Source organism: Colletotrichum scovillei (genome assembly GCF_011075155.1).
Source record: "Colletotrichum scovillei strain TJNH1 chromosome Unknown Contig00004, whole genome shotgun sequence".
NCBI classification, from domain to species: domain Eukaryota; kingdom Fungi; phylum Ascomycota; class Sordariomycetes; order Glomerellales; family Glomerellaceae; genus Colletotrichum; species Colletotrichum scovillei.
In genome coordinates this window covers 2,849,019-2,874,754 of record NW_023336262.1, presented here as the reverse complement: position 1 = coordinate 2,874,754, position 25,736 = coordinate 2,849,019, and the positions used below count along the sequence as shown (strand labels likewise).

The following is a 25,736-nucleotide window of genomic DNA, read 5'->3' as shown; positions in this document are numbered from 1 at the left end:
TATCCGTCTAGAAGGCATTGGATGCTGCCGCGAATCAAAGGAGATGACGACGACAGTCCCAGAACAACGGAACGGCTGCTGCCGCCGCGTTGGGCCTTGACCTAGCATTTTCCACAGGGCCGTCACATCGCCCTCTGGTACGTTGATTAGCGGGCTGCATGACGGGCCCCCAGCTGCAGTGCATCGCCAATTTGCCCAAATGAGATGCATTTTCAGCGCCCTCCAAAGCGCGCGTCTAAGTTGACGAGGGATCCAACGACCGCCGCTGCTGACAAGTTGGTCAATGGCATCTGCGGCTGTGTGCTTGTAGCTTCCGCTGCTGCATGAACGACAACTTGCGTAGGCAGTAGAAGGGCTTTTCATGATCCTGTTCTTTGGGGAAGCTCCGTGACTTTTGCTGCTTGTAATATATTGTAGCGCCTGATCTTTACCAAATAAATGGATCGCTTGCCGCTTACTGGAGATCCTTCGTCGTTGCTTTTGCTTTTCCCTTTGCGTTGGGGCTGTCTCCTGCACACGCCCCTGGCCCCCGGCGTCTCTGGGCAGTAAAGTGATGCAAGGCATTGAATCGTGGGTTCCGACGTGATCGTGGTACTGTATCCGTAGAGGGGCCGAGATGTGGATGTTGGAATGACTTGCAGAGCTTTCCATTGCACGGCATGTCTGTCTGCTCTGCATGTAATGTGAGGCGGAAACGAATGGGAAAGCCCAGGTTTAACGCTGCAGTCGCAGAGATCCTTTCCATTCGCCAAGAACCACATCAAGTCATTCCACGCCAGCAATCCGAATGGATAGACGGTATCAACTGAACACCGAGGGCTTAAGGAGTCCGAAGCCCGCCGGAAGGACGCCAAGCTGGACCTCAAGCTCAGAGGTCAAAGTCGAACCTTGGACGGGGCCAAGACACGACCATTGAAACCCATACATGATAGGTACTTGGTATCCACCTGTACCTTGAGGTAGCCCGATATAAGTCGTGGGAGTCTCACCTGTCTTTCTTGATTCTGGTATGGAATCTGGGTGTCCGGTCACTGGCACATCCGGACGGCTCGGGGTCCTCGAATGCTCTGGAATGAAAGACATGGTCCCTCGCTGTTGTGAATGACGATGTGCAATGAGCTGTGGGCTGTGGATGTACAAGAAGTTGGTATACGTACTTGTAAGGTAGACTGACAGTAGCATGAAGTAGTGAAGGTTGAATGTTGACAGAGTCCACTTCAAGCCACGAATGCCGCCGGTCGCTTCATCAGGAAGCTCCCATCACCGTCGCTGCTTCCCCTTTTCTTGCCGGGCTTTACCCAATCACCGGTTCCCGCTAGGTCATCCCACGGCGCACCTGGAGGTCCGAGATTAGCAGGGCAACTTCCATCTTCACCTCCAAAAATCCTCTTATACTTTCATCTTCCACAGCAGGAGGATCAGTCCAATAGGTCACGCGTGCAAGCTACTTATGTAATGTAGGATTGCTTCCCGTCGCTAGCTATACTAGTAGTATACGGAGTAGTTCGACGCCAGAAAGCGGTGACATTCGCATTGATCGCCCCCCTGAGCTACTTTATCCTACTGTGTAAGTTCCAAGCTATCCTTAAGCTACACCCTACACCCTCCAAAGCTTGAAGAGGTGTACTGCGTATGTAGACGGCTGTTGATGAAGCTTCATGCAGGGAGATCGAGTGGTGTTTATTGCTTCATGCTAGTCGCGTTTTACAAATAAACATAATGAAACCACACACGACCGCGAACGCGTTTCCATCTCATAACCTATCAAGGAGCTCAATTCACACTCACTTTTATGCTTCCGTCACTGCCTCTTTGACCGACCTAAGGACGGATATTAAAGCCATCGTCTTCTCGGACGTAACTCAAAGTAGAAACGGATAGCGGATGTGGAAGTGACATCGGACTCGGCGCTTCGTTTCGTTTGCTAGCACCTTCGCAGTACCTATCAAGTTTGAACTACCCACCATCATTACCGATCGCATCGCGTCGCATCGCACATCGTATCTCTTGACTCTCTCCCCATTCTCACATTGATTACCTCCGCCACTGAGCTCCATCCGGCAAGCCTTTGGCAAGTTGCATCTTGCAACCCTTGTTTGCCGTGCACCTCCGAAAGCAGCCCTGCGGCGGCCGGCCTACCACCAAATCAGGTCACCTGCCGCATCAACAAGCCTCAGGAGACCCGCCGCAACTTCTTAGCCCCCTCTTGCCCCCAACATCATCCCACGATTCACCACCAAAGACTGGACACGACGGGGATTCCATACAACAGCGGCATTGAACCGTCCGCAGCCACATCTCTTCAGTAGACAGCCATCGGCCATCCATCCCGGCCGCACGGCTGCCAGATCCCGCCCTAGCACAACTCCCTCCTGACCTGCATCATGCGGCCTTGCTAAAGACAAACCGCACCACCATCACGACTACGCATACCACCACCCCCAATCCTACCTCTCGCGTCGTCGATACCATCCTTCATAGCACAGCTGGATATCGACCTTCCTGCGCAAATACCTTAATCGCCTCCAGATACACACACCTAGAGGCTAGCGACACCTCACAAACGATACTTTTGTGGATACCGACACATCTGACCATTCAACAAATACACAAATCAGCTTTCCGATCCTCGCTTTCGTTCCGGCTAGCAACCTCTTTTTCCCTTTCCCGCAGCCAGGGTTCACCACCAAACACCCACCACCTCCGCTTCGTGCACGACCCCTTGTTCGTTCGTTCGTCCGTCCGTCCATCTTGCCCACACCTCAGTTGTCCAGAAAGAGGGCCCCGGACGGTCCCAGTACCAGGTCCAGGTCCGCAGTCGCCTCATGCCAACAATCGACTACGCCTAACACGCATCCGGTATCCGCTACACTCCAATCTGCCTACCGAGGTACCTACGCCCCGCTAGCATCGGCCTCCACCGCCTTCGCGACCAAGGGCCAAGGCAAGGCTACTCCGCTCTCTCCTGGACTCTGCACCGCTTCTCGCTCTCTTCGCTTCGGGCCTTACCTTCCCCATCAAACAGGCCCATTCCTTTCTGAGGACTTGCCGAACAGTCCAGCAGCAATACGAATATAATCTTTCCTCCGCCTTTTCCCCTCTCGCCTTGCCCGCGACTCTTTCGAGCAATGTCCTCTTCCAATTCAGCATCGCCGTCCTCCAACAGTTACCTCGAGCAGACGGCGTCTATGCTCAGTACTGTTGGCGCGTACATGCGGCTACCAGCCATAGCCTCGACGGTATGGCCATTCCCGCCTCCTCGTCCTACGGGCTACCCATCTTCTCACACCGATATTTTAACCTTCCTGTCTGCAACCCCTCCTCTTGGGCCTGAGCCCGAGGTCGTGCCTCAACTGCCTCGCCTCGCTAGTGCTGCAGGCTAACTCGTCTTCTCTTACCTAGGGTATCGCAGCTGTCTTGACTAGCCTCCTCTACTTCAAGCAAAAGTAGGTCCCTCCACCCCCAATGTCCATGTGACGCTTCCTCATCCCACCCTCAGCGAACCAACCGACTGACTAATTGTGCTGTGCCGCTCCAGAGCTCTCATCTACCCCTCGCATATGCCCGCAAACTCTCGAACCGATGTCCCAAGACCCTCACAGTATGGCATCAAGGATTTCGAAGAACTCGTCATCCCCACAAACGATGGCGAGAAGCTGTCGGCTTTCTACATCCGTGGCCCGCGCGGTGGGAAGAACTCCAATGTCACAATCCTGATGTTCCATGGTAACGCGGGTAACATTGGCCACCGCTTGCCAATCGCCCGCATGCTTATCAACTTTATCGGCTGCAACGTATTCATGCTCGAGTACCGCGGCTACGGCCTATCAACAGGAGAACCCGACGAATCCGGCCTCTTCCTAGACGCGCAAACCGCCCTCGACTACCTCCGATCTCGCGCAGAGACGAGCAACCATAAGCTGATTGTTTACGGACAAAGCTTGGGCGGCGCTGTCAGCATCAAGCTGGTGTCAAAGAACCAAAAGGATGGGGATATTGCTGGCCTGATCTTGGAGAACACCTTCCTCTCCATGCGCAAGCTTATCCCTTCCGTGTTGCCACCAGCAAAGTACTTGACGCTTCTCTGCCACCAAGTCTGGCCAAGCGAATCAATCATCTCTAGCATCACATCCGTGCCGATCCTGTTTCTCTCTGGTCTCCAGGACGAAATCGTACCGTAAGTGCCATGCAACCCTCTCTTCCTGCTTCTTCTCCTACACCATATGATGATCGCAAGTCACCACCCACAAAATATGAGTCCTTCGGGACGCTTGATTTGAATTTTACGACATAGAGTCTGATATTGGTTTTCTCTACACCGGCTTTTTTCGCGTGTCTCACATGTTGCCTCTTGTAGACTAACACATGTCTTAGACCCCGTCACATGCGCCAACTTTACGAACTCTCTGCCGCGCCCTCCAAAATTTGGAAGCCCTTGCCCGCAGGCGACCACAACTCGAGCGTTCTGGAGGAGGGTTACTTCGAAGCCATCTCGGACTTTCTTGGCAATGTCACCGGCGTGACAAGCAAGGAGGAGAAGCAGCGCCTCTAGAAGGACCACTTGCTAACCGAGAAACGGTTCCAACAGCACGTGGCTCACATACTGGAGGCAGAAGCGGACCGGCAGTCCGTCTTCACTGGCGTGTCTCGCCGGCTCCACTGCAGGAGTCCATCCATGAAGGACAATGAGTAGATGATCCCCCCCCCCCTTTATCGCGACCTATGAAGGCACCGATCACCTGGATACACTGCGGCAGCAAAAAGAAGGCATGGAACGGAGAAAACAGTACGTGGCGGCGGGTGATCTTCCTCTCTAAACACACCTTTTTTGGTCCTTCAAAGAATGATACCCCCCGCTCCCCATAACGGACCGGGATGCGACAGCATATCTTAGACGCAACATAAATATAATGAAGCAATGAGTACGAGCAGCCATGCAAAACCAGTCAAAGTGGGAGATATGAAGTGAGGCGACGGTGACATGCTGACCTGAACGGGGTGTGCTGACCTGAACGGGGTATGGCCATGTCTCTCACCGTTAACGGGGGCTTGAGGACAAGGGATGCCAGGCGATGTAAATTTTGTTCAGCAGACAACTTTGGTCCTCATGAGCAGCAGTGGAGTCTATCTACACAGCACAAATGACAGGCCTTGAACTTCATTCCGTCCCATCCTCTCCCTTTCGATCAGTCGTCAGGCATCTGACAATCAATATTCAAAACCGCTTCGCCGGGGAAGTGGGCGCGTCGATCTGGCGGAATGATGCTCGACGGCAGGAGGCTATCACGATCGTCCGGAGCCGGGGTCAACCTTGCCCCCCGTCCATCCGCACCGGACAAGTACGGAGTAGATAGCCAGCTGCAAGCGGGGATATGCCCATGACACCTTTTCCTGCCAGAGAGGAGCCAAACTTCGTTGGAATTTGGGGGGGAACATACGGGGACAGGATAGGACGGACCCGGGTTGGGGATGCTTGGGATCCCTGGGCTGGGCTTGTTCGTCTATCCCGTTTCCTCCCCGTCGCTCGCATGTAGAGCTTGTGGGTTTTATGCACGTGTTTCTCTGACGTGGCAGAGATGCTGAACGGGTGGCGCTTGCTTTTTACTTTGATGTGAGGGATGTGAGATGTCGCGGGGGTCATTGGGGAAAGGGAAGAGAGGGGAGAAGGGGGTTTGGGCTTATCACGATGGACGAATGCAGAGAAGGGGAGGGGATGATGCTCGGTTTTTGTAAATGGTGATAATCGCATCACGTCCTGCTTTGATATCATGATGCTCTTCATTTTGATGCCATATCTTTCCGCTTGAATTCTGATGTTCGATTTTCTGTATTTCATATTTTCTTTTGAATAACACTATATCATCCTACTGTTGAGACCTCCCATCCCATCCGCCTATACCTCGTAACAAATCTTTGCCTTCCCGTCATTGACTTCCCCGTTGTGTAGATACATCACCAACACCACAAAGGAGGTGTGGAGAAGCAAGGCGAGCAACGCTGCAAGCTCCGCCACGCCAGGGCACCTCCTTGCTTGCATTCAAGATCGAGAGAATCAAGAAGCTAACAACTTCCTTGGCCGAAGCAAGAGAAGCTTGTGAGGCGCCGCGGCGCGCCTCACTCATCGCTCTCGGCGGCCGCCTCCCAGTCATCGGCGACAGAGTCCTCAACGACCTTCTTGCGCGCCAGCTTGGAGAAGCTGACAAAGCCGCTGGCGGGACGCGCGTCGGCGGCGGGCTTGGGCGCAATGGTCCTACGCTGTGCCGCGGCGCGGCCGACGACGGCGTTCCAACCGCCGCTGCTGCCGTTTGCCGACGTTCCCTCGCGGCGGAGGACGTTGAGGTTCGCGTCGGCGTGGACCATTGTCACGGCTGCGGCGATGCCGTCCTTGGTTACGGTCCGCGCAACGAGGGGTTTCAGGGACGCGACAGAGGACTCGATGGCCGAAGGGGTAGTGCCCCAGGAGGTGACGGGAACCGCGCGGATGAGAATCTCCTCTGACGGGAGGAAGGCGGTAGTGAAGGAAAGGGTGTTGTAGGCCTTGAGATGGTTGGCGAGGGCTGACTCGACCTCGTCAATGGTCAAGCCGAAGCGCGGAGCCGAGAGGAGTAGGGCGTTGAAGGGCTCTGGTGCCGACGCTGCGGCGGCCGCCGAAGACGAAGCTGCAGCTGCGGCTGCTGCTGTCTTGGCTGCGTCGGTGCGAATCTTGACGCACTGAGCCAGTGTCTTCTTTGGTGCGGCGACGAAGCGCGGTGTCTTGAAGATGGAGACGTGACGGTGCGGCTCTGGGTCCTGGCTCTCCGAGTCGAAGCCGAAATCCTCGGCAAGAGCGTGCAAGAAGGCGCGCTGGAACGAGGGCATAGGCTTGAAGCGCAGACGCTTCTCGGAGGCTTCCGATGCGAAGACGCGGAACTCGCGCTCCTGGTTCTGGGCCCAGGTGTGGGAGAGCTCACGGAAGAGCTTGAGCGTCGTGTCCGAGTAGGGAATGTGGTCGTCGTTGTGATCCGGATCGACATTGAGGGCGACAGCAAGGCGCTGGTTGCGCTGAAGGCGAAGGCACTCGTCGTCGCACTTCAGGATGTCGCGATCCGGAGTTGGGTTGGTCTTGGTAGCCATACACTTCACCTCCTTCTTGCGGTGCTGACAGTCACAAGTGACAAAGGTCTTGCTCTGGCATGGGCGGTCTTCCTTGCATGGGTAGGGGGCGTGGCATGAGTCCTGGCACGAGTGATCGCAGGATTTGCGAGTCTTGCCGCAGGGTTGGGCGCAATGAGAGCCGGGAATATCAGCGTCTTCGCATTCGCCAGGACGGTGACACTCCTTTCTACAAGTGTGAGTTCTGCCTTTAGTTAGCACATGCGATGACTGCTATAATGGAGTTAATATTACTTACCCGCACTTGAGCTTCTTACCACACGGCAGACCACAACGAGCCTCCTCCAGCCAGCAAGGCCGGTTCTTCATCCTCTGCTTGCCGCATATGCACGCTTTCTCTACCAAGAAAGGACACTTGGGACAATCGACATCGTCAGGATGGCAATGATGCTTCACAGTTGGGTGACCGCAAGGAGGTGCTCTTCTGCAGTCGAATCGGCATTCAGGGGGCCTGGTCCCGCACGGCTGTGGAGGTTGCAGGACAGTCCTGCCGCAGGCACAGCTAATCTCCTCGAAGACGGCTTCGAGACAGCTTGGGCAGGGCCCAGCATGGCAGATTTGCGAACACTGGTGAGTTCCACACTTCAGTGTCCTACCGCACACGCGGAGGCAGATGTGTTCCGCCTCAACCTCGTCGGGAGCCTGTTGCTGTCTATGCTTTCTCTTGGCGGCCTGTCTCTCCATTGCCTTCTTCTCCCCAGGACAGCAGCGCTCTCCACACTTGTGACGACTGCAGTTGAGCTGGGCCTGACAAACCTTGAAACACATCGGAGTCGCGATCTCTCCCTGATGGCAGAGGGTCTTGCTCACAGTACGGGTGCATCGACAGGAAATATCCTGCTTCTGGAAGCATGTGTTACAAGGACCGGTATGGCACGTGTCCATGCATTGGTGACCGCAAGAAAGAATCTTGTCGCAGGTCTTCTTGCAGTGAGGAATCTTGTCCTGACAAGACTGTCTCGGTTGTTCGAGAAGCTCTTCCAACGGTGTCTTGCCACAGGGGCAGTGAAGGACAACATCTGGAGCCGACGGGCAGTGAGCCGGCACTTCGTCCTGCGAATGACAGGTCTTCTCACAATCGTGCAAACCACAGTCGTATTTCCTCCCACAAGTCGCTCCGCAGTCGAATGAGCCGTCAAACCAGCTATCCTCAGAAATGTCCTCGGAATCCGAGCTGGAAACCTGGCCGTAGTTGAATGACATCTGAAGGTCGTCACGGCGATCGCAAGGAATTTCCTTGTGCTCTTTTCCACAGTAGCATCTTGCCTGCACAGGAATTTCGCAACTACCACACAAGCCAGAGTGGCAAGGAGTAGCGCAGAAGTGCTCGCCGCAAGGTAGCAAGTCTCCGCAAATCTCTTTGCAACTCCATCCGTTTCCATAGTCTGTCTCGGTGCAACGCTTCGTCACTTCGTGTTTGCCACAGAAGCAAGACTGTGTTGGGCCCATGAGGGTACATGGCGGGCATGGGCCGGCGTGGCATTCGAGAGGGCATGGATGCGGGCATGTTGCTCTGGGCTTTGAGCAAGTCTGTCCGCAAGAGTGAGGAGAAAGACCAGGAACATTTCGAGGGTTGATGTCCTTCCCGCACCAACAGTGGTAAGCACTCGGCTCCTCAGTCAAACTAGAATTGCAGCCGGGACAGCGCCAAGAGCGCGTGTCGTCGTCCTTCTTCAGTTGGCTCGTGAACCACTTCTTGACGCAAGACAAATGTAGCACCGTCCAGCACAGCCCGCAGGACCATACGCGAGATGGCCGCAATACTTCACTGGAGCAAATGACACACTCGTACTGGCCATTGCTGATGTCCTCATGGATGCGCGTGGGTAGATCTGCGGCTACAGATTTTGGTGCCAACGGATACTGAGGTTTCTTTTGCTTCGGCGCAGGTTGTTTTCTGACAATATCAGTCAGTATAAGCTCCAGGGTTTGGTGAGTGTAAACATAAACATACCCTCTGTGGACAACAGGCTGCCCAGGAACGAAATCCGGGGCATTTGCACTCAGCCCCTGGGCATCCGACGCATTTGGATCCGCAGCAGTCGTCAGGCTGCCTCCAAACGTTCGCTGAGTTCCAGATACCGTGCCACCGCGGACCACTCCACCTCGCCGGCCGCCCCGATTACCGCCGCGGCCACGGCCTCTCCTCCCCGAGCTAGTTGGCTCTGATCCAGGTGCATTTTCTGTTGAGACTTCGGGAGCCGGTGCTGGCTGTGCTTGATTCCGGGGCTGAGGATTGGCATTCCTGCCGCCACCTCGCCGGCCGCCACGGCCGTTGCCTCCTTCTCCTCTCCCTCTCCCTGATCTACCTCGACGGCTTGGCTGAGAACCTCCTGCGGCTGACGAGCTCGCTTGAGTCTGCGTCTGGGTTTGGGTCTGCGTTGCACCACCGTCCGACATGTCTGATACTCTGACTGGGGTGATGACGAGATGATGAGTTGATGAAATTGTGATTGCGCTTTTTGAAATACAGCGTCTTCGAACAGGTGCTGCCGAATTGGGCAGCGAAAGTGAATCAAGAGGCCTCGCGCTCTCGCAAGAAAAGGAGAACGTGAAAGGAATGAAAGTGAACAAAGATCTAGGATCCCACTTTCACTCGGTACCCGGACCTGGGGAGGCGACTTTAAAAGAGAATCCGCAGCAGAGAAAGGGCAAGACTCCGTTCGAGTGAAGTCGCTGGGGCGGACTTAAGCGTTCGGATGAGTGGACCCGCTAAAATTTTGGGAGAAGGTCCCTTCCGGGCTTGGAGCCGACAGGTGTGGCGAGACTGCCACTCTTCGTCCGCTGTAAGGCTGACAAAACAAGCAGGAGGTCACCACCTACCGTATCGTAGGCAAAGCCCGGGCCAGTCACTATGAGTCACCATCAATCGTTCCTGCGGCTCGGCTCTGCCGCCAGCTAAGACAAATCTTAAGTTTGACTCAATGATTGATCATATTGTGCAGACTGCAGTCATGTTTTGTGCAGCTTTTAACCACTTTGGGATATGCACCGCTATCTTCACGCTTGTTGAAGATCTTATTTCATTGCAGGGCAAATGGCCTCAGTGGATACGGTGCGTACCTACTGTACCTCTGTACCTTACAACTTGCACCTCACAAGCCGAAATTGAGTTGATACTTGCCTCAATGCTCACTTGTCAAATGCAGAATTCTCAAGACACGGTGGTTCTCGAGATTTCGAAGTTCTCAGAGCGGGCTCACAGATCTAGATTGTCTTGTCTTTTTGTGCGTCGTCGCGCTATGATACTCTCTGAGCGACGGGGTCAGCGGAGCCCTTAATAGGTTTGCCAGGTCCCCCAAATGCCAACTGCGTCGATGGTTTAGTGGTAAAATTCTCCGTTGCCATCCAGCAGCGTCGGGGAGCCGGGGGTTCGATTCCCCCTCGACGCAATCTTTTGTTTTTGACTTATTCAGGCAGGCTGGAACCGTGTTATTTTGTTGTTGGAACTCATGTTTGTCGACCCTTGCCAGTAATCTCTCTTTGGAAAGGCAGGTTAGCTCTACTTTCTTGATAAATGAGTGAGTGAGAATGCAAACTTCGTCATGATGTTGATGAACCGCGTTTGCGGCTTCCACCGGCTCCGCGTCTACTAGATATAATTGCTGCTTCAATCCAGGATGCTACACTTGAGCGGTTCGTTGTTCGATACTGAAGGCGTGCGAATGGCGCGGTCGGTATTGACATGGTCCTCCTCGGTTAGTCGAAAACGTTCCGATATCCTCAGTCGACTTAGATTTATGACTGAAGAATCTACTTAATTTGAGGTGTCCAATGAAGTAAGTTTGCTCTCAGAGCCGGCAGTAAGCATAAATTAGGTGGCTCGTGGAGACAAGACCATAATGTGTCCAAGTGCGCAGCACGCAAGAAACTTTACAGGACGGGAAATAACTACAAACCATTATCAACCTCTCGCAATCGAAACCGCCGGATCGATGGGATGGATCTAGAATCTAGCAAACTCAACAGCACAATGGAATGGGAGGGGCAGATCGGGGGCCCAGACCTGTCGCTATCTCCATGCATCACGACGAAATCAGGTGAAGACTCCGGTCCCCTTGGCGCCCTCGCTTCTGGGGTTGCGCGGAGAGCCAGTGTTCTGATTCGCCTGTGCCTTGGTTCATATCCACATGAGAATCCCTGTAAGTGAGCAGTGAAGGCAGCATCGCCGTCGACGTGCATGATGCAGGTTGGTTTGCTCTGTTGGTTTGGGGAGTTCCAAAGCCAAAGAGGAAGATTGGAAATGATTGACCTCTCAGGCGCCTGTCCTTCGTCACAAAACCCCCAAGAAATTCCGTTTTCAACATTCCATCTATTTTTACCTTTAATACATTTTTTAAACGAATATTCGTCAAGAGACCACCGGACGGTTCCTGATTCATCTCGCGATATTTAGCGTCGCCAATGCTAGAGTATACAAGCAACTCCGCATCTCACATCATCTTTATTGCTCAGTCTCCCGGGCGCTCGCGATGTGGGAGACATATCAAGTCATCGCTGCCGATAATGGGGTGTGGACTACTCTCCATTAGTCTCACAAGAGATGTAAGACTGACGCAGTAGGGCAGCAATTAGACGAACGCTCTGAGATTGAGGTTAGCCCTGGCTCATCGCCATCCCTCAAAAGCATAATTTTAACGGTATCGCAGAGCATAGCCTCATCTAGTATGAGCATCAGCCAATCGATTCTAGGATACCGAATCGAAAACGGCAGGACATACCACCGATATAAGGATGGCAGTGAGTTAGCTTTCGTGGCTTCACATTGCGCAATAGAGTACCAGCTCTCCGGCTGACAGCTGTGGTATAATCAGAATATGTGCTCCCGAATGACGAGATAGAAAGTGATAGACTAGGTTTGCTTGAATACTCACTCCCTTTCAATACCCACCTGACATCTGAACTAGATATGCAGCACGAGATATTCACATATACAATCGGCGATAGACTGGGACGGGCCCCGCCATGCGACGAAGATGCCAAGGTCGGGCGTGTCCTCGACGTGGGGACTGGTACCGGCATATGGGCCATCGACTTTGGCGAATTGCATCCCGAAGCTGAGGTATTCTAACCAACCATACATCTCTCATTGCCGGTTCCTTACCAAATGCTGCAATCAGGTCTATGGTGTTGATCTTTCGCCCAACCAGCCAGAATAGTAAGAGAGCCAGCGGATGTCAAATGACGGCGTCTCGTTGATACTGACATGTCCTTCGAATACAGTGTACCGGAAAATGTGAGGTTTGAGATCGACGACGTGGACGAAGACTGGACATACTCAAAACCATTCGATTACATCCACAGTCGGTTCATGACAGGTGCCATCAACAACTGGAGAAAGTTCTTCGAATCCGCTTACGAGTAAGCCCTCAGCCTCATTTATCTCTGTTTCCCTCTTTCGAAGACATCGATGAATGACAACAGCCCTCGCGTTGCTATATAGCCATCTCAACCCCGGTGGGTGGTTCGAGGTCCAAGACGCCGACATCAATCCTCAGTCCGACGACGACACCTTTCCAAAGGACTGCGCATTAGCAGAATATGTGCAGCTACTTCAGTCCGGCGCGGAAGCCGCTGGCTGCTCGTATGTCGATATACCATCGCTAGCGGGTCTCATGACCGAGGTTGGTTTCGTGGACGTCTCGATCCAGATGTACAAGTGGCCCATTAATGGGTGGCCAAAAGAAGATAGGTCAGTATAGTGCACAATCGACGCCCCCAAAGTATCCGACTTGCACTGGCAAATGGACCTTTATTAGGACTCGAGTACTAAGGACGATATCAGGTATAAGAAATTGGGCCTCTGGACACAGGAGAACTTTAGCAGTGCTCTCCAGGGGCTGTGTATGGCTCTCTTTACTCGCGTTCTTGGGTGGTCTCGAGCGAGGGTCGAGGGCTTCCTCATTAATGTGCGCCATGATGTGAGGAATAGGGATTTCCACGCTTACTTTCGAATGTGAGTTGCGAGCTAGCCCTCATGGGAGCCACTTTACGTCGGGTCACTAACGATTGTTTGCAAGATACTGTATCGTAGGTCGGAGACCGTAGAAAGGTGAAGTAATACACATCTGTGCTGGTAGGTATCACCAACAAGAAGAAGACTGTGTGTATAGGAGGTATTACATTTACACAGCCGCAAGGCAAGACTTAACATCCTTTTCCTGCATTCAAGATAGACATTCTGCTTGCCTCATCTTCATACAGTTCCAAAGACGCGAAAAGGCAGGCTCACGTGCGCCACAGAATTCCTGAAGGTTACCAATTTGACACCTAGACTTTGGCAAAGATTGGTGTACTAATGGTCCGTTGACTCAAGATCAGAGGCATGCGGCGCAATAAGCGCAAACCCATACTGAAATGTCCCTTAAATACAAATTTAAACTGACAAAGTACCGAATCCTATGCGACTATGCGAATGGCTTTCATACGGAGGCCGGCAATTGAACAGTGTGTTCAGAGAGGTTCGTTTGCAGCGAAAACGAGACTTGATTCCAATGACTTACTGGAGTTATTGGGAGTATATCCAAGCTGTGTCCAGAAATAATATACATCGATGTGGCCCCCATGCGAAATGTACTTTGGCAATCGACTTGAACTTGCCTCAGCAATCATCAGAGGGTTTCCCTCAGTAGACAGAGCTTCTCGTTTGGGTGACCATGTTTATCTCAAATGCAGGCTGGTGGATTGGTGACTGTCCGGGCCGGGGGCCTCAGACGGGGCATCTGATCTGGTTGGCAAGGGTTCCGGGGAGCGCGGGATGTGTTCGTCCTCCTTCCACAAATTGCTTCCCGAGCAATCGCAAAAGTTGCGGCGGGTACAGAAACCGTGATTTCTCATTCGCTTGAGCGCATTTGAGCTCCACATTGTGACGCGAAAGCAGGGGAAAGAGACATCTTGCCAGTCGCTGTTGGTTGCATGTCTTCAGGCCAAGGAAAGAGGGGTCGCAGATGCAGAGTCGACCGGTCAGGTCTCTCGTCACAAAAAGCAGAGACCTCCCCGTCAGGTATTTATCTTGCTTTCCAAGGTTCTTCTTTCATAGCCGGCGCCGAATGCAAGCGTTAGTCAAGTCTTTTGCTTCATTGTTAGGCCAAGAAACAAGTAATTGAAGAGATAGAACGTAGGCCCTTGCTCCCACCGGAACCAACAAACCCTGTTACGGGACATTCTTTACCACCGATCACGACGCGAAAATGGCTGAAGTTGACCACGAAGTCGAAATCGCCGCTGAGGTACTTCTTGGATTATTCAATTCATGTGGTAGAGAAACTTACATCCCTATAGGAATCCGATACCAGTGGATCTGAACTCGGTGAGGTATGTTGGATCGTAGGGCCCGCAAGAACCATGCCTCCAGCCAGCTTGATCTAGACAAGAGCGCAACGAGTTCTGGTCTTTGAACTAATGCAATTCAACCCCATAGAGCGTAGCATCTTCGACGACCAGTCTCAGTGCCTCCATCCTTGAATACCGGATTGAAAATGGCCGGACATATCACCGATACAAGGACGGAAGTGAGTTTAAACTTGTCAGATGACGAGACCTGTGGACTAAATATACTAACCAATCTTAATCTAAACAGAGTATGGCATGCCCAACGACGAAACGGAGGCGGAACGGCTAGGTACGCTGTAGTTTTGCAAAGTTCCACTGCCGATTTGCTCTTTCTAACAAGTTGGTCTAGACTTGCAGCATGATATTTGCGTCTACACATTCGACGACAGACTTGGAATGGCGCCGCCGTGCGATGATACCGCAAAGGTCGGGCGAGTGCTTGACATTGGAGCTGGAACTGGGAGCTGGGCTATGGATTTCGGCGACTTACACCCTGAGTCCGAGGTATGCTGCAGCATGACCCATGTTTGACTTAATGAAGTGGGAAAGAGCTTGAGATTTGACTTAATATCCAGGTATTGGGCGTTGACCTCTCGCCTGTACGGGCGGATTTGTATGAGATATCCTCGCTCTCAGCACATCAATTCTTTTTTTTTTTCCATGCTAACGAAAAGGTTGCAGCGTACCTCCGAACGTCAGGTTCGAGATTGACGATGTCGAGGACGTGTGGACTTATTCTCAGCCTTTTGAGTATATCCACAGCCGATTTATGACCGCAGCTATTGACGACTGGGATGTTTTCATCAAGAGATGCTACGAGTGAGTTACGCAATTAGAGCTGTACTTTCTTTTGAGCTTCCTGTACTGATCGAAGTAGCAATCTCACCCCTGGTGGATACCTGGAACTTCAAGAAGCCGACGTCATGCCCAAGTCTGACGACGACCTGTTGCCCAAAGACTCTTCGATTGTCAAATACGTCAATATGCTGCACGAGGCTTCCGAAATTACGGGTCGCAAATTTGTTGAGGCGCCTCCGCTGAAGAACAAGATGATTGAGGCCGGGTTCGTTGACGTTGAGCTCCGCATCTTCAAGTGGCCTCACAACACCTGGCCCAAGGATGAGAGGTACCCTACTCACTGAAGCAGTGTGGACACACATGGGAAAAGAAGGGAAAGGCTAACTGAACCGACTAGGTATAAGAAGCTCGGCTTATGGACGCAGGAGAACTTCGGCTCTGCGCTCGAAGCCTTGTGCATGGCCGCCTTCACCCGCGTGCTCGGCTGGACGCGCGACGAGGTCAACGTCTTCCTCATCGACGTTCGGAATGACCTCAAGAACAAGAGCTACCACGCGTATTGTCCCGTGTAAGTACCGTATTTTTACGTGAAGTTGTCATGCTGCTTCGGGGTGCTAATAAGAGAGACCAGCTACTGCATCACTGGTCGCAAGCCGGAGAAGGAAAAGACCCCGCCGGTGCCTCAGGAGGAGACGGAGGCAGAGGAGGCAGAGGAGGGAGCGCAATGATGATGATGCAAAATCAGTAGCTTTCGGGTGTCAGGGGTTGTCTATAGTCGTAGATGTAAATGGCCCCTTAGTTGATGAGAAAATGCTTCTCTCCTGCATACCACTCTACGTGAAACGATTTGGATCTCTCGCAGCCGTGATGAATGAATCGATTGATGTAACGCATACAGCGAGAGTCATAGCAACCATCTGCCCCGGGTCTTCCAAGGCGAAGCTACCCGCTGTCCTGACGTTGACCGGGAAGCAACCGCACGTCAACCTAGCGCCGCAACCGTGAAAGGATCCAGACATACGCATTGTGATCGGTCGGTTTTAGGATGCTTGAAACGGCGGCTATGAGAACCAATAGTAAGATTTCCAATACATGACCGCGCGGTAATAAGACCAACAAGGCCAAAGGCAATGCTAAGTTGGCAAACTTTACAGAAAGAACATTGAAGCTAACGTAGCGCTTGCATTTGGATGGGGGGCTGAGGTGGCAGGATGTTGGAGGAGAAGCGCGCCAAGGGAGATTTGAATGCGCCGCAGTGGACTGCCACCAACAACACAGCACTTACTGTGTAGGTAGATACCCTGATCCACCTTCCGACGGTGCCTGCGGAGGCCCTGTCAAGGTAAGGTAGGCAGCCGTTCGAATCCCCTCGGAAAAGCGAACTAACTTGGCGTTAGGGCCAGTTGCTAGTAAGCTTAAAAGGAGCATGTCATTTCAAGCCTTCGTGAAAGAGGAGAAAGGAGGAGACGCAAGATGAAGCTAGAACAAATATTGGACTAGGAAGCTCTTGGTGAACCGACACTGGGAACCGGTCCCCCGGCTCAGCCAACCCAATCCCCGGGGTTACGGGTGCCTAGAAAGGTAGAAGCTCTAGCGGTTTGGTCCAGCGTTGCCCCCCCGGCGTGTCTCCGCTTTTCCGTGCGGTGCTGCGGTGCAAAGGCCCGGCGAAGTTCGCTGCGGCACTGCCACTTCCTGCTATTTCCCCACCCGAAAATAAGCAGAGAACCCGCCAAACTTCTACCGCCGCTTCTAAACTTAGAAGCTCTTGGCGGTAGGCAGGATGCAGACACGGCCACACTATGGACACTACTACACCTGTCACCAACGAGCCTTGCCTACCTTACCGACTATCTGGTAGATCTTGGAGGATCGTTGGGAGATTGTAATCTTATACTATCGGAACCTAGGTATTGAGAGCTCGTGGCCACGATGCTTGCTGCAACATATAACCACGGTGGTACCGCCATTGACGATGTAGGTGGGTGTTGTTATTGCACCTCTCATCCTCTAATACCCATCGACCTCGAACGAGTGTGATACTCGCTCTAAAGAGTCTAACTTGATGTCCGTCTCGACCTCATCTTGACACCAAAACCACTTACACCGACGCATCATCACCAACAGCATCACACCGACCGCCATGACTTCATCACCCTGCACGCTCGCGACGTGCGACGTCTCCGACAGCCCGTACGGCTACCGCCCAGCACTAACAGGCAGCGCCGTCTTCGCCACCGTCTCGGCCCTCTGCCTCGTCGTCAACGGCGCCGTCGCCGCTCGGTCAACACAACGGCACGCCACAACTCCCTTCTCCGTCATCGTGACTCTCGCCTGCGTGCTCGAGTTGCTCGGCTGGGTAGACCGCATGGCTGGCTGGAGCGACCCTTGGGCCGTGTACCCTCTCCTGCAGAGCAAGGCCCTCCTCACGATTGCCCCGATTTTTGTCACTTCAAGGTATGTCTAAGTTCCCTTGTGATGCCATGTTAGTCTCTACAAAAATACAAATGCTGATTCCCTGTCTTGCAGTATCTACGTCTGTCTCGCACCAATGGTCCGGATACTAGGCGCAGAACACTCCTTCATCAAGCCTGAACTCTACACTACCATCCTCCTCCCGCTAGACGGCCTCGCCCTTCTCCTCCAAATCGTAGGCCTCGGCGTCGGCTTCCAAAACGTGCCGTACACTCTCTCACCCCAGGACTCGTACGCACCTAACGACATGGGCGCGAAAATCGTCCTGGCGGGCCTGGCCGTCCAGCTCGCAACCCTGGTCACGGCGGGCCTGTCCCTCGCCTTCATCCTCCTCCGCGCAGCCCGCTCCTACCGACAGTACGGCTACACTACCTTCCACCGCGACGTGGGCTACGTGCCTCTGACGGGCCGCTTCCGCATCTTCGCCGGCGCGGTGCCGTCCGCCATGGTCGTCTTGTTCGGCAGGATGTGTTTCAGGGTCGCCGAGTACGCAGAGGGCTTTCGGGGCCCGTTGGCGAGGGGCGGCGGGGAGGGATTGTTTCTCGGGCTCGAGGGGTTTCTTGTCGGGTACGCGCTCTTGGCGATCGTGGGGTGCCACCCGGCCTTGTTCTTGAGGGATGGGAAGATGGTTTCGAGAATCGAGTCGGAGCCGTTTGTGGGTATTGATAGCGTTGGGAGTACTGGCGGGAACGGCGATCACGAGAGGGATTTGGAGGAGCTTAGCAAGGTGTATCAGAGGCACCACGAGGAGGAGGAGAGGCTGTCGAGATTTGAGCGTGTTTGAAGATGATACCCCCTTTTTAAAGTAGCGTGCGTTGATATCATTTTGGGTCATCATTCAGCGGACCTAGTCGAATTGACATTGTATATTTTTTCATTCTTCTTTTTCGAGCCTCTGAGGCTTCCCGCTCGTCATAGAAAGCTGCAACGTATTTCGCATGCTTCAAGTAAAGATTTCAATTTTTCGTAAACCGGTAGGAAGTCCCGGTGGCTCACTTAGGAGAATGGCTTAATTTCAGTGTCTGAGACTTATGGCAGAATTGCAACTAGATTGGACATTGCGTAGTAGTAAGGTAGCTTAGTGCCTACAAAGTGCGAGACGAAAGTTCTCAATCAAGTTGCAACATCATAATAATCAGTCCTTGCTATCACCACTGACTCTATTAATCTCATGAAGCTTTTCTTCGTGTGATCAAGACTCTTGAGGATGCTCAACAATTACCCAAGTCTCCAACCAAACAAGCTAATGGCCATGAAAGAGCTCTAGTTAGCTCTTTAAACAAAGAAGTAGTCACAATGATTCTCGACTCCTCGGCTCATCATACCTCGGCAACAGGCGTGAGTTCCCCCCGTACAGAAGGGCATCCGTCGTCTTAGTCTCCAACTCGATAAGCTCTCCACCAAACTCTGTCGACAGATACGTTCACGGGAGGGGGCTGGTCTGACAGGACGACTCTACTCAGACCGCAAGTCCATACTTCTTGGGACTTTGGGCGCTAACATGATTGGTCTCGAAACGCGATGCCCGAGATTGTCAATAGTGCTTACACGTTGAAAGATGACCGAGATCCACACCGGACGCCTCACCCGCCTAGGTAACATCACTCTAACCAAAGAAACATGAAAAGCTATATAAAATGCCCATTGCCAATGTACGATAGAGTTCGTAGAAACACATCATTCCTCTTTTCTCTTGTAATCGGCTCAAGCTTGCATTCGACTGTGAAAAGACGTCTAGATCAAACCACAGCATTCTCCTACAATGTCCAGCAAACCCATCATCGTGCTCACCCCAGGAGCATGGCACTCGCCAGAGCACTTCCAAGACCTCCGCGACGAACTACACGCACGAGGCTGGGAGACCCGCGGCGTGAGGCACCAATCCGTCGGCTCTGAGCCGCCAACAAAGGGCTTATACGACGACGCGGCCGCCACCGGTGCCGTGCTGCAAGAGCTCGCCGATCAAGGTCAGCAGATCGTCCTAGTCGCTCATTCATACGGCGGTCTCGCGGCAGCTGAAGGCGTCAAGGGCTTCGGATTCAAGCAGAGAGCCGCGGAGGGCAAGCCCGGCGGCGTGATTATCTTTGTATACCTCGCTGCGTTTGTGGGGCAAAAGGGGCAGAGCATCTTGAGCATGACGGGCGATGTGTATCCCCCATGGAACAGGGTAGAGGTGAGGAAAGCGTCCTCGTGTCTTTCCTGCGATGCTTGTTATACTGACCGGATACGGTAGGACGGCCGAATCCATATCGTGACCGCCGATGAGCCCCTCTACGGAGATGTGCCTGCAGAGGCAAGGGAAAAGGCAAAGAGCTTGTTGAAGCACCAGACGACGATCTCGTTCCAGGAGACGATGACGTACGAGCCCTGGCACGACATTACCTGCATGTACGTCGGCTGCGAAGACGACCAGGCGATTCCGTACTTTGCGCAGGAGCAGATGCAGCAGCTCCTGGGACCCGAGGCGACCAAGTTGAAGCTGAAGTCTGCGCACTCGCCGTTCCTTTCTGTTCTGTCCGAGACGGCTGATGCTGTTGAGCTTCTTGCGAAGAAGGGGCTGGAGGCTCTGTCGGCTTAGACTCAAGATAGCACGGGCTTCGAAAGTGGTTATACTCGCTATGGAGGTGAATGTTTTGAGCGCAGCATTGTATTGCTAGCGGCTGGAGGGTCCTGTCTTATATGATGGTATGCCGTAGCTACGAGTGACGATCAATGAACCCATGTTACCATTTCAGTAAACCAGCGCCAAATATAGTCAGCCTGGAGACCAAAGTAAACGATACGTGATGGCGCCTGTATCGTGCTTGTTGCAATCTTGATTGAGTTTAGATAGATGTTTGGTGGGAGATTCGTTGTGAACAAGATTGTCAGCGCAAAGACATTAAAATCGTCGCCAAATGCATCCAACGCATGGGGTTCTTCATACACGGTTATCAAACCCAGCAATGCCATTGTATGATTGTCGTCTCGACCTGACTTCAACACGTGGAAATTCATGTATTACTTTACTCACTTAAAACCAATCTCATTGATACGTATATTCTTCAACAGGCGATAATCTAAGTGGCATGAAGGCTGCTGCCTAGGTTAGACGGTTGATGCAGTGAACTTCATACTGTCGATGGTAACACACGATCCATGGTCTCTCGCACCTTGAAGGAGCACCATGTCATTACTTCTATGAATTTGGACAAAATGAGAAGAGAATTCCCGAGAATGAGCACATAGCTAGCAGCAGGCAGCCATCAAGAAGATGAGCGGTTTCCGTGTTGCCTTGAGAGATAGATGCCCACGAATGGTCGCATGAAGAAGACGAGTTTCCCAGAAAGGGTTGCTGAGGATGAGGTAAGGTTGCCGGGATGCACCCCGCCGTGAAACCCCCACCAAAACCCTTTCCAAGGCACCAGCCTGTGTGCACCTTGACGTAGCCAGCCAAGCAGCAGGAACAGCCGGGATCCCGTGTAGTAAACAAAAGCAGGAAAGCAATCAGCCGAAGCATAGGAAGGTATGTAATTACAAGACGGACGACACTTCAACTTGCCTTTCTTCACCGAAAGACCCCATTCTCACGCATCACCGCAGCAGAAAATATCCATCTTGAACCCCATTCATCGGATATAACTGCAAACTTGCATCTTTCACCCCGCCGCTATTTAAAACTTCTTCAGCACCACCTCACCAATACACAACCATGGCGCCCCCCTCCCAGCTCACCGTCGCGACTCTCTCCGTCACCAGACTCCTCAAGGAGGAGATCTCGTACGAGAAGGAACTCATCCAGCAAAGAGGCAAGGTCACGACTCTGGAGAATGAGATCAAGGAAGGCAAACCCGATGAGGACGGTAACCGGGAGTACATGCTCAAGCAGCTGGTAAGTCGCTCCCCACCACCGCCAATACGGTCGAAATCCTCGCTTCTCCGAGGTATCTGTGATTCGTCTTGTAGTGTAACACCCCGACTGACTGACTTTGGGGGACTAGAAACTCGCGGTGGAGGAGACGCAAAAGGTGTTCCCCGAGTTGAGAACCCGCGTCGAGGACGCGACCGTCAAGCTCGAGGAGCAGATTGCTCTGGCTGAGAGCGGCGGTGCGTCGCCTGAGGAGCTGGAGACGGCGAGACTTGCGCTCGCAAAGGGCAAGGAGGAGAAGACGTATCTCAAGGACGACGTCTCTGCTTAGAGTTATGATTATTTCTTTTTCCCTGCGTTCTGATATCAAAGATGAGAAGAGGTTAGGGATTGCGTTGTGTTAAGGACAGGCGAGCGTCAGAGGCACGATAGCTGCCTGATTTAATGGGTATCTCAATTGAGGGACTATTCTAGGATCCTCCGAAGCACTTGATTTGTTTAGCTGTCCACCTCCATGCTCTCCGGTGCGTCTACTGTGATTTGAGGCGTATCGCCTCCCGAAGTAAGTTGGGTATCATGGCGGTCATCCATCTCGACGTCCTCTCCCTCTTCAATCTCGCCCTCATCGTCATCTTGAGGCTGAGGAGTGCCATTCTGACTCGGGACGGCGCTGCCAGATCGCGAAAAGCCGCCCAGGCCACTCGCTCGAGGCTTGAGACCCTCAGACTGATCCTCCGACTGACCCTCGTGCGCCGACGCCGGTCTCGGCACAGCACCGCTGTCTGGGTGCGGCGTGACGTTGCCGCTGGAGACGTGTCGAGGCGTGTTGCCCCCTCTAGAAGCGTCGCCGTCCTCTTCGCCGTCTTCGTTCATGCCCTCCCGTCTCTCGACCTCCTCCTTCTCGTCGCGGATCTGTCTGCGCAGTTGCATGCCTTCATCCATAATTTTGCTGAACTGATCGCGTCGCTCCCGCCACGTCACCGCGTAGGTCTCGCTCTCCTTCTCCAGGTCGCGGATCTCCTCCTCGAGCTTCTTCAGGTTCGACTCCTGCTCCCCGCGCGGCCGCAGACCCTTAGCCATGAGCGCGTTGGCGAGCTTGTCATACTCCTTACGTTGGGCAAGCGTCGCCCTGGCGCCATCCAGCTGTTCGCGCAGCCGCGCGTTGTTGTCTCGGACGTTTTGGCATTCCTCGAGAATGCGTTGCTGGTCAGCTTTGTAGCGTTCGCGCTCGCGTACATTCGCATCAAGGAGGAATTGTAGGCGGGCAATACTGCTATCGAATGCAGCGAAGTCGAGGGTGAGGTCGTCTTTGATCTGATCAATCTCTCGCAGGGTTTGAGCTGTCTTCGTTTCCTCCTTCACTTCAGTATCGGCGTCATTGTCGCCGTTTGCGCCCTCAGGCGGAGGGGTAGGTTGCTGTTTCGAGTGGGCATTTACAATCGTCGAGATGGATGTGAGCCGCTTGGTGATCCGCTTGAAGGGCTTCTCCTCGATGTTGACCAGTCGGGTTTTGTGCAATTCCTGCTCTTCCTTATCATCCAGAAGACTCCAAGTTGACGCCATTTTGCGGGATTGAATTAAGGAAAGCTGTATTGTGTCGCTTGTCGAACTGTAAAAGCTAGATGAGCCTGGGGCTGTGCTGTAGGAGGTCGATTCCTCGCTTGTCCTGCCAATCAGCTCAAGAACAATAAAGCCGTACTTCTTCTGAGGTGAGTGTTGCAAGATGGTGCGATTAATGTGAGCGACAAATCGGATACCGCAGTTGACGATGATGAAAATGCAGGACTGAACTCAAAGGAGCAGCTGTAGAGGAAAAGAAGCTCCAGGTCGTGCACCTTTCTTCTGTCACAGCCTTGCAGTAGCATGCCAGCAGCCACACATGCCTTGCTTAGCGCAGATTGGTCAGCTACCTCGCAAGCCTTAAGCGCTGTGAAGTGGGTCACCGTCCCCTCTACCTGCCCAAGACAAGGAAACTCCGATCACACTGTCAAAGCGTCTACCCTCCCAACATTCGGTGATCTCATCTTCGCAAAAACACACAACCTCCCTCAGGCGCAACAGCATTTCTTTGGTCGCAAAACTCAGAAACACCACAACAAAAAGACAGTACAACTCTGCAATACTAGGAAATGCCGTCTCAGGAAGAACAAGAACTGCTGGCCAGAATCGGCCAGCTTGCGGGTACGTATTGTTTTTTCTGTAACCAGACACATGTGACATGAGCGCGTATTCTCTAACGTAGTGGCAAACAGGCAAGATCAACCTTCACAAGGCCCAGCAAGCTGGCGTTCAATCAGTCCCAAGCAGCCAGGCTTCCTATCATCGTCGTATGTTTAATCTTGAGACCGATAAAATTATCCTGCGCTTACATATCACAGACAACACTCACCGACATGGCGCCTTCCCTCACAAGCATCGAGTCCAGCCATACCCCTCCACCCGAGGAGGCCCGACAGGTTTTCGGCACCGGTCCTTGGTGGTAAACAAAGATGGAACCCAAACACCTCCTTCCGATGCGTCTTCTCCTGCGGAAGGTTCCGTTTCGACGACGTCCTCGGGCGCCTGGATCTCGAAGAATACTCGCGGTCAGAGGTCGCTGATCAACTCGGCCGTTTACGACAAGACCAATGAAGCACATGTCAAGGCCATCGAGGCATCGCGCCAACAGAGGATTCATCAGCAGGACGCGCGCGAGCAACAACAGCTCGCCAACCATTTCCAACGCTACAGCGGCAATGCAAGCGCACCGCATACTCCTACTAACCCGACAGCGACAGGTAATCACGAGATAGAGATTCAAGGCATTCGCTTCCGTGTCGCGAATAGCGGCAGCAAGCTCATCAAGGTGTCGGGTGCGTTACTACTACAGCCTTGCACAGCGGAGCAAACTTACAATCGTACAGGAGATCTGCACCCAGTCAACGCTACCCCCAAAGTCGCCTTCGTTGGGGGTGTCAAATTTCATCGAAGCAAGACCGGTAATCTTTACCGTGACGGTGTGCTCAAAGCTCAACGGTATGAACCCCTCGCTTCTGGCCGACAATTGCTAACTTGAGTCGCTCCCCCAGCCAAATTGGCGTCAAAAAGGTCGACGTGCCTTGCAGCATGTTTTCGCTGACTGGTATTTTATTCACAATCTTATTCGATTGCCCACGCAATATCCGATCCGACAGATTTGGATGATTTCTTGCTCAAGTGGGTATGATATACCGGACTCCACTAACCACCATCATTTCATTTTAGGTTCATGTGCCAAGGGACCATCTTGTCGATACAAGCACGATGCAACGAAAGTTGCCATTTGCCGTGAGATGCTGCACAAGGGAACCTGCGCCAGTGGGGATTCTTGTGATCTGTCCCATGACTTGACGCCCCAGCGCATTCCGACTTGCGTTCACTTCGTCAAGGGCAACTGTGCCAACTCTACTTGTCCCTATGCTCATTCTAGTGTATCCTCAGGTGCTCTGGTCTGCCGTTCCTTTGGGATGTACGGCTTCTGCGACAAGGGAGACGAATGCGAAGAGCGACACGTCTTCGAGTGCCCCGACTTCAGCAACACGGGCAAGTGTAAAACCAGGGGCTGCAAGCTCCTTCACCGTGAGAGGGCAAGCGTCCTTCGAAAACGGGCGGACGGCGACGAGATGGAGGATTTGTCGAGCGATGACGAGCCGGTCGACAGCGACGACGTGGACTCAGACGAAGTGGAGGAGTTTATCACCGATGGTGCTGGTGATGATACTGACTTCAAGGTTCAGAAGGATTATATCTCTTTCTGATTGTGATCTGATGCCACCTTGCCGAGGCCGAAAGGTCTCTTTTCACTACTAACATGCTTGCTATCCAGTCCTTGAAGGAGTCCAGACCAAGAAAGGCTTCGAGCCATTTGACGGCGGACATACTTCAAGGTCACGAAAACGATTGGGGAAGAAAACCACAAACTATATCCACAAAGAAAATGCAGAAACAGAGCATTGATACCAAGATACCAAGATACCAAGCACAAAGCAGAGAAGAATAGAAGATCATGATAATGATTACGAAGAAGAAAAAAGACCAAACAAACATAGCAGAAATGGATAGAAATATAAATTATGGAAGACAAAGAGAAGAAACAAAAATGTAATACATGATGTGA

The 25,736-nt window shown here is 52.9% G+C and overlaps 9 protein-coding genes across 9 annotated transcripts; 7 read left to right on the top strand and 2 right to left on the bottom strand.

Annotated features, from left to right (window-relative positions):
* The first annotated feature begins 1,875 nt into the window (after positions 1 to 1,875).
* On the top strand, positions 1,876 to 5,636 carry HER10_EVM0004754 (uncharacterized protein). Its single transcript, XM_035474387.1, has 4 exons — positions 1,876 to 3,239; positions 3,403 to 3,446; positions 3,539 to 4,177; positions 4,375 to 5,636. The coding sequence occupies exons 1-4, from the start codon at positions 3,129 to 3,131 to the stop codon at positions 4,550 to 4,552; spliced, it is 972 nt and encodes a 323-aa protein (XP_035334893.1). The 5' UTR covers positions 1,876 to 3,128; the 3' UTR covers positions 4,553 to 5,636.
* Positions 5,637 to 5,791: 155 nt separating this feature from the next.
* On the bottom strand, positions 5,792 to 9,781 carry HER10_EVM0010803 (NF-X1 type zinc finger). The gene is made up of 3 exons (XM_035480252.1): positions 9,107 to 9,781; positions 7,391 to 9,049; positions 5,792 to 7,336 (listed from the first exon to the last, which is right to left on the bottom strand). The coding sequence occupies exons 1-3, from the start codon at positions 9,550 to 9,552 to the stop codon at positions 6,115 to 6,117; spliced, it is 3,327 nt and encodes a 1,108-aa protein (XP_035335323.1). The 5' UTR covers positions 9,553 to 9,781; the 3' UTR covers positions 5,792 to 6,114.
* Positions 9,782 to 11,393: 1,612 nt separating this feature from the next.
* On the top strand, positions 11,394 to 13,467 carry HER10_EVM0013036 (TAM domain methyltransferase). The gene is made up of 10 exons (XM_035482408.1): positions 11,394 to 11,663; positions 11,721 to 11,747; positions 11,802 to 11,892; positions 11,967 to 12,008; positions 12,060 to 12,214; positions 12,273 to 12,310; positions 12,376 to 12,513; positions 12,596 to 12,844; positions 12,938 to 13,108; positions 13,173 to 13,467. Exons 1-10 carry the CDS (start codon positions 11,625 to 11,627, stop codon positions 13,198 to 13,200), a joined length of 978 nt encoding a protein of 325 aa, XP_035335509.1. The 5' UTR covers positions 11,394 to 11,624; the 3' UTR covers positions 13,201 to 13,467.
* Positions 13,468 to 14,196: 729 nt separating this feature from the next.
* Positions 14,197 to 16,010, top strand: HER10_EVM0007696 (TAM domain methyltransferase; the record flags this gene model as incomplete). Its single annotated transcript, XM_035477242.1, has 10 exons — positions 14,197 to 14,381; positions 14,434 to 14,466; positions 14,573 to 14,663; positions 14,732 to 14,773; positions 14,834 to 14,988; positions 15,060 to 15,097; positions 15,166 to 15,303; positions 15,362 to 15,610; positions 15,680 to 15,850; positions 15,914 to 16,010. Exons 1-10 carry the CDS (start codon positions 14,343 to 14,345, stop codon positions 16,008 to 16,010), a joined length of 1,053 nt encoding a protein of 350 aa, XP_035335106.1. The 5' UTR covers positions 14,197 to 14,342.
* A 1,146-nt stretch (positions 16,011 to 17,156) lies between these two features.
* Positions 17,157 to 18,568, top strand: HER10_EVM0007563 (sphingoid long-chain base transporter RSB1). The gene is made up of 2 exons (XM_035477116.1): positions 17,157 to 17,736; positions 17,809 to 18,568. The coding sequence occupies exons 1-2, from the start codon at positions 17,423 to 17,425 to the stop codon at positions 18,536 to 18,538; spliced, it is 1,044 nt and encodes a 347-aa protein (XP_035335097.1). The 5' UTR covers positions 17,157 to 17,422; the 3' UTR covers positions 18,539 to 18,568.
* A 948-nt stretch (positions 18,569 to 19,516) lies between these two features.
* Positions 19,517 to 20,332, top strand: HER10_EVM0002773 (uncharacterized protein; the record flags this gene model as incomplete). Its single annotated transcript, XM_035472468.1, has 2 exons — positions 19,517 to 19,927; positions 19,988 to 20,332. 2 exons carry the CDS (start codon positions 19,517 to 19,519, stop codon positions 20,330 to 20,332), a joined length of 756 nt encoding a protein of 251 aa, XP_035334744.1.
* Positions 20,333 to 21,445: 1,113 nt separating this feature from the next.
* Positions 21,446 to 21,932, top strand: HER10_EVM0003736 (tubulin-specific chaperone Rbl2; the record flags this gene model as incomplete). Its single annotated transcript, XM_035473400.1, has 2 exons — positions 21,446 to 21,625; positions 21,735 to 21,932. 2 exons carry the CDS (start codon positions 21,446 to 21,448, stop codon positions 21,930 to 21,932), a joined length of 378 nt encoding a protein of 125 aa, XP_035334828.1.
* A 167-nt stretch (positions 21,933 to 22,099) lies between these two features.
* Positions 22,100 to 23,164, bottom strand: HER10_EVM0011946 (tho complex subunit 7; the record flags this gene model as incomplete). The annotated part of the gene is made up of 1 exon (XM_035481354.1): positions 22,100 to 23,164. The coding sequence occupies one exon, from the start codon at positions 23,162 to 23,164 to the stop codon at positions 22,100 to 22,102; it is 1,065 nt and encodes a 354-aa protein (XP_035335414.1).
* Positions 23,165 to 23,618: 454 nt separating this feature from the next.
* Positions 23,619 to 25,698, top strand: HER10_EVM0001624 (uncharacterized protein). The gene is made up of 5 exons (XM_035482864.1): positions 23,619 to 23,782; positions 23,854 to 23,928; positions 23,980 to 24,616; positions 24,670 to 24,722; positions 24,845 to 25,698. The coding sequence occupies exons 1-5, from the start codon at positions 23,731 to 23,733 to the stop codon at positions 25,375 to 25,377; spliced, it is 1,350 nt and encodes a 449-aa protein (XP_035334661.1). The 5' UTR covers positions 23,619 to 23,730; the 3' UTR covers positions 25,378 to 25,698.
* Positions 25,699 to 25,736: the final 38 nt, after the last annotated feature.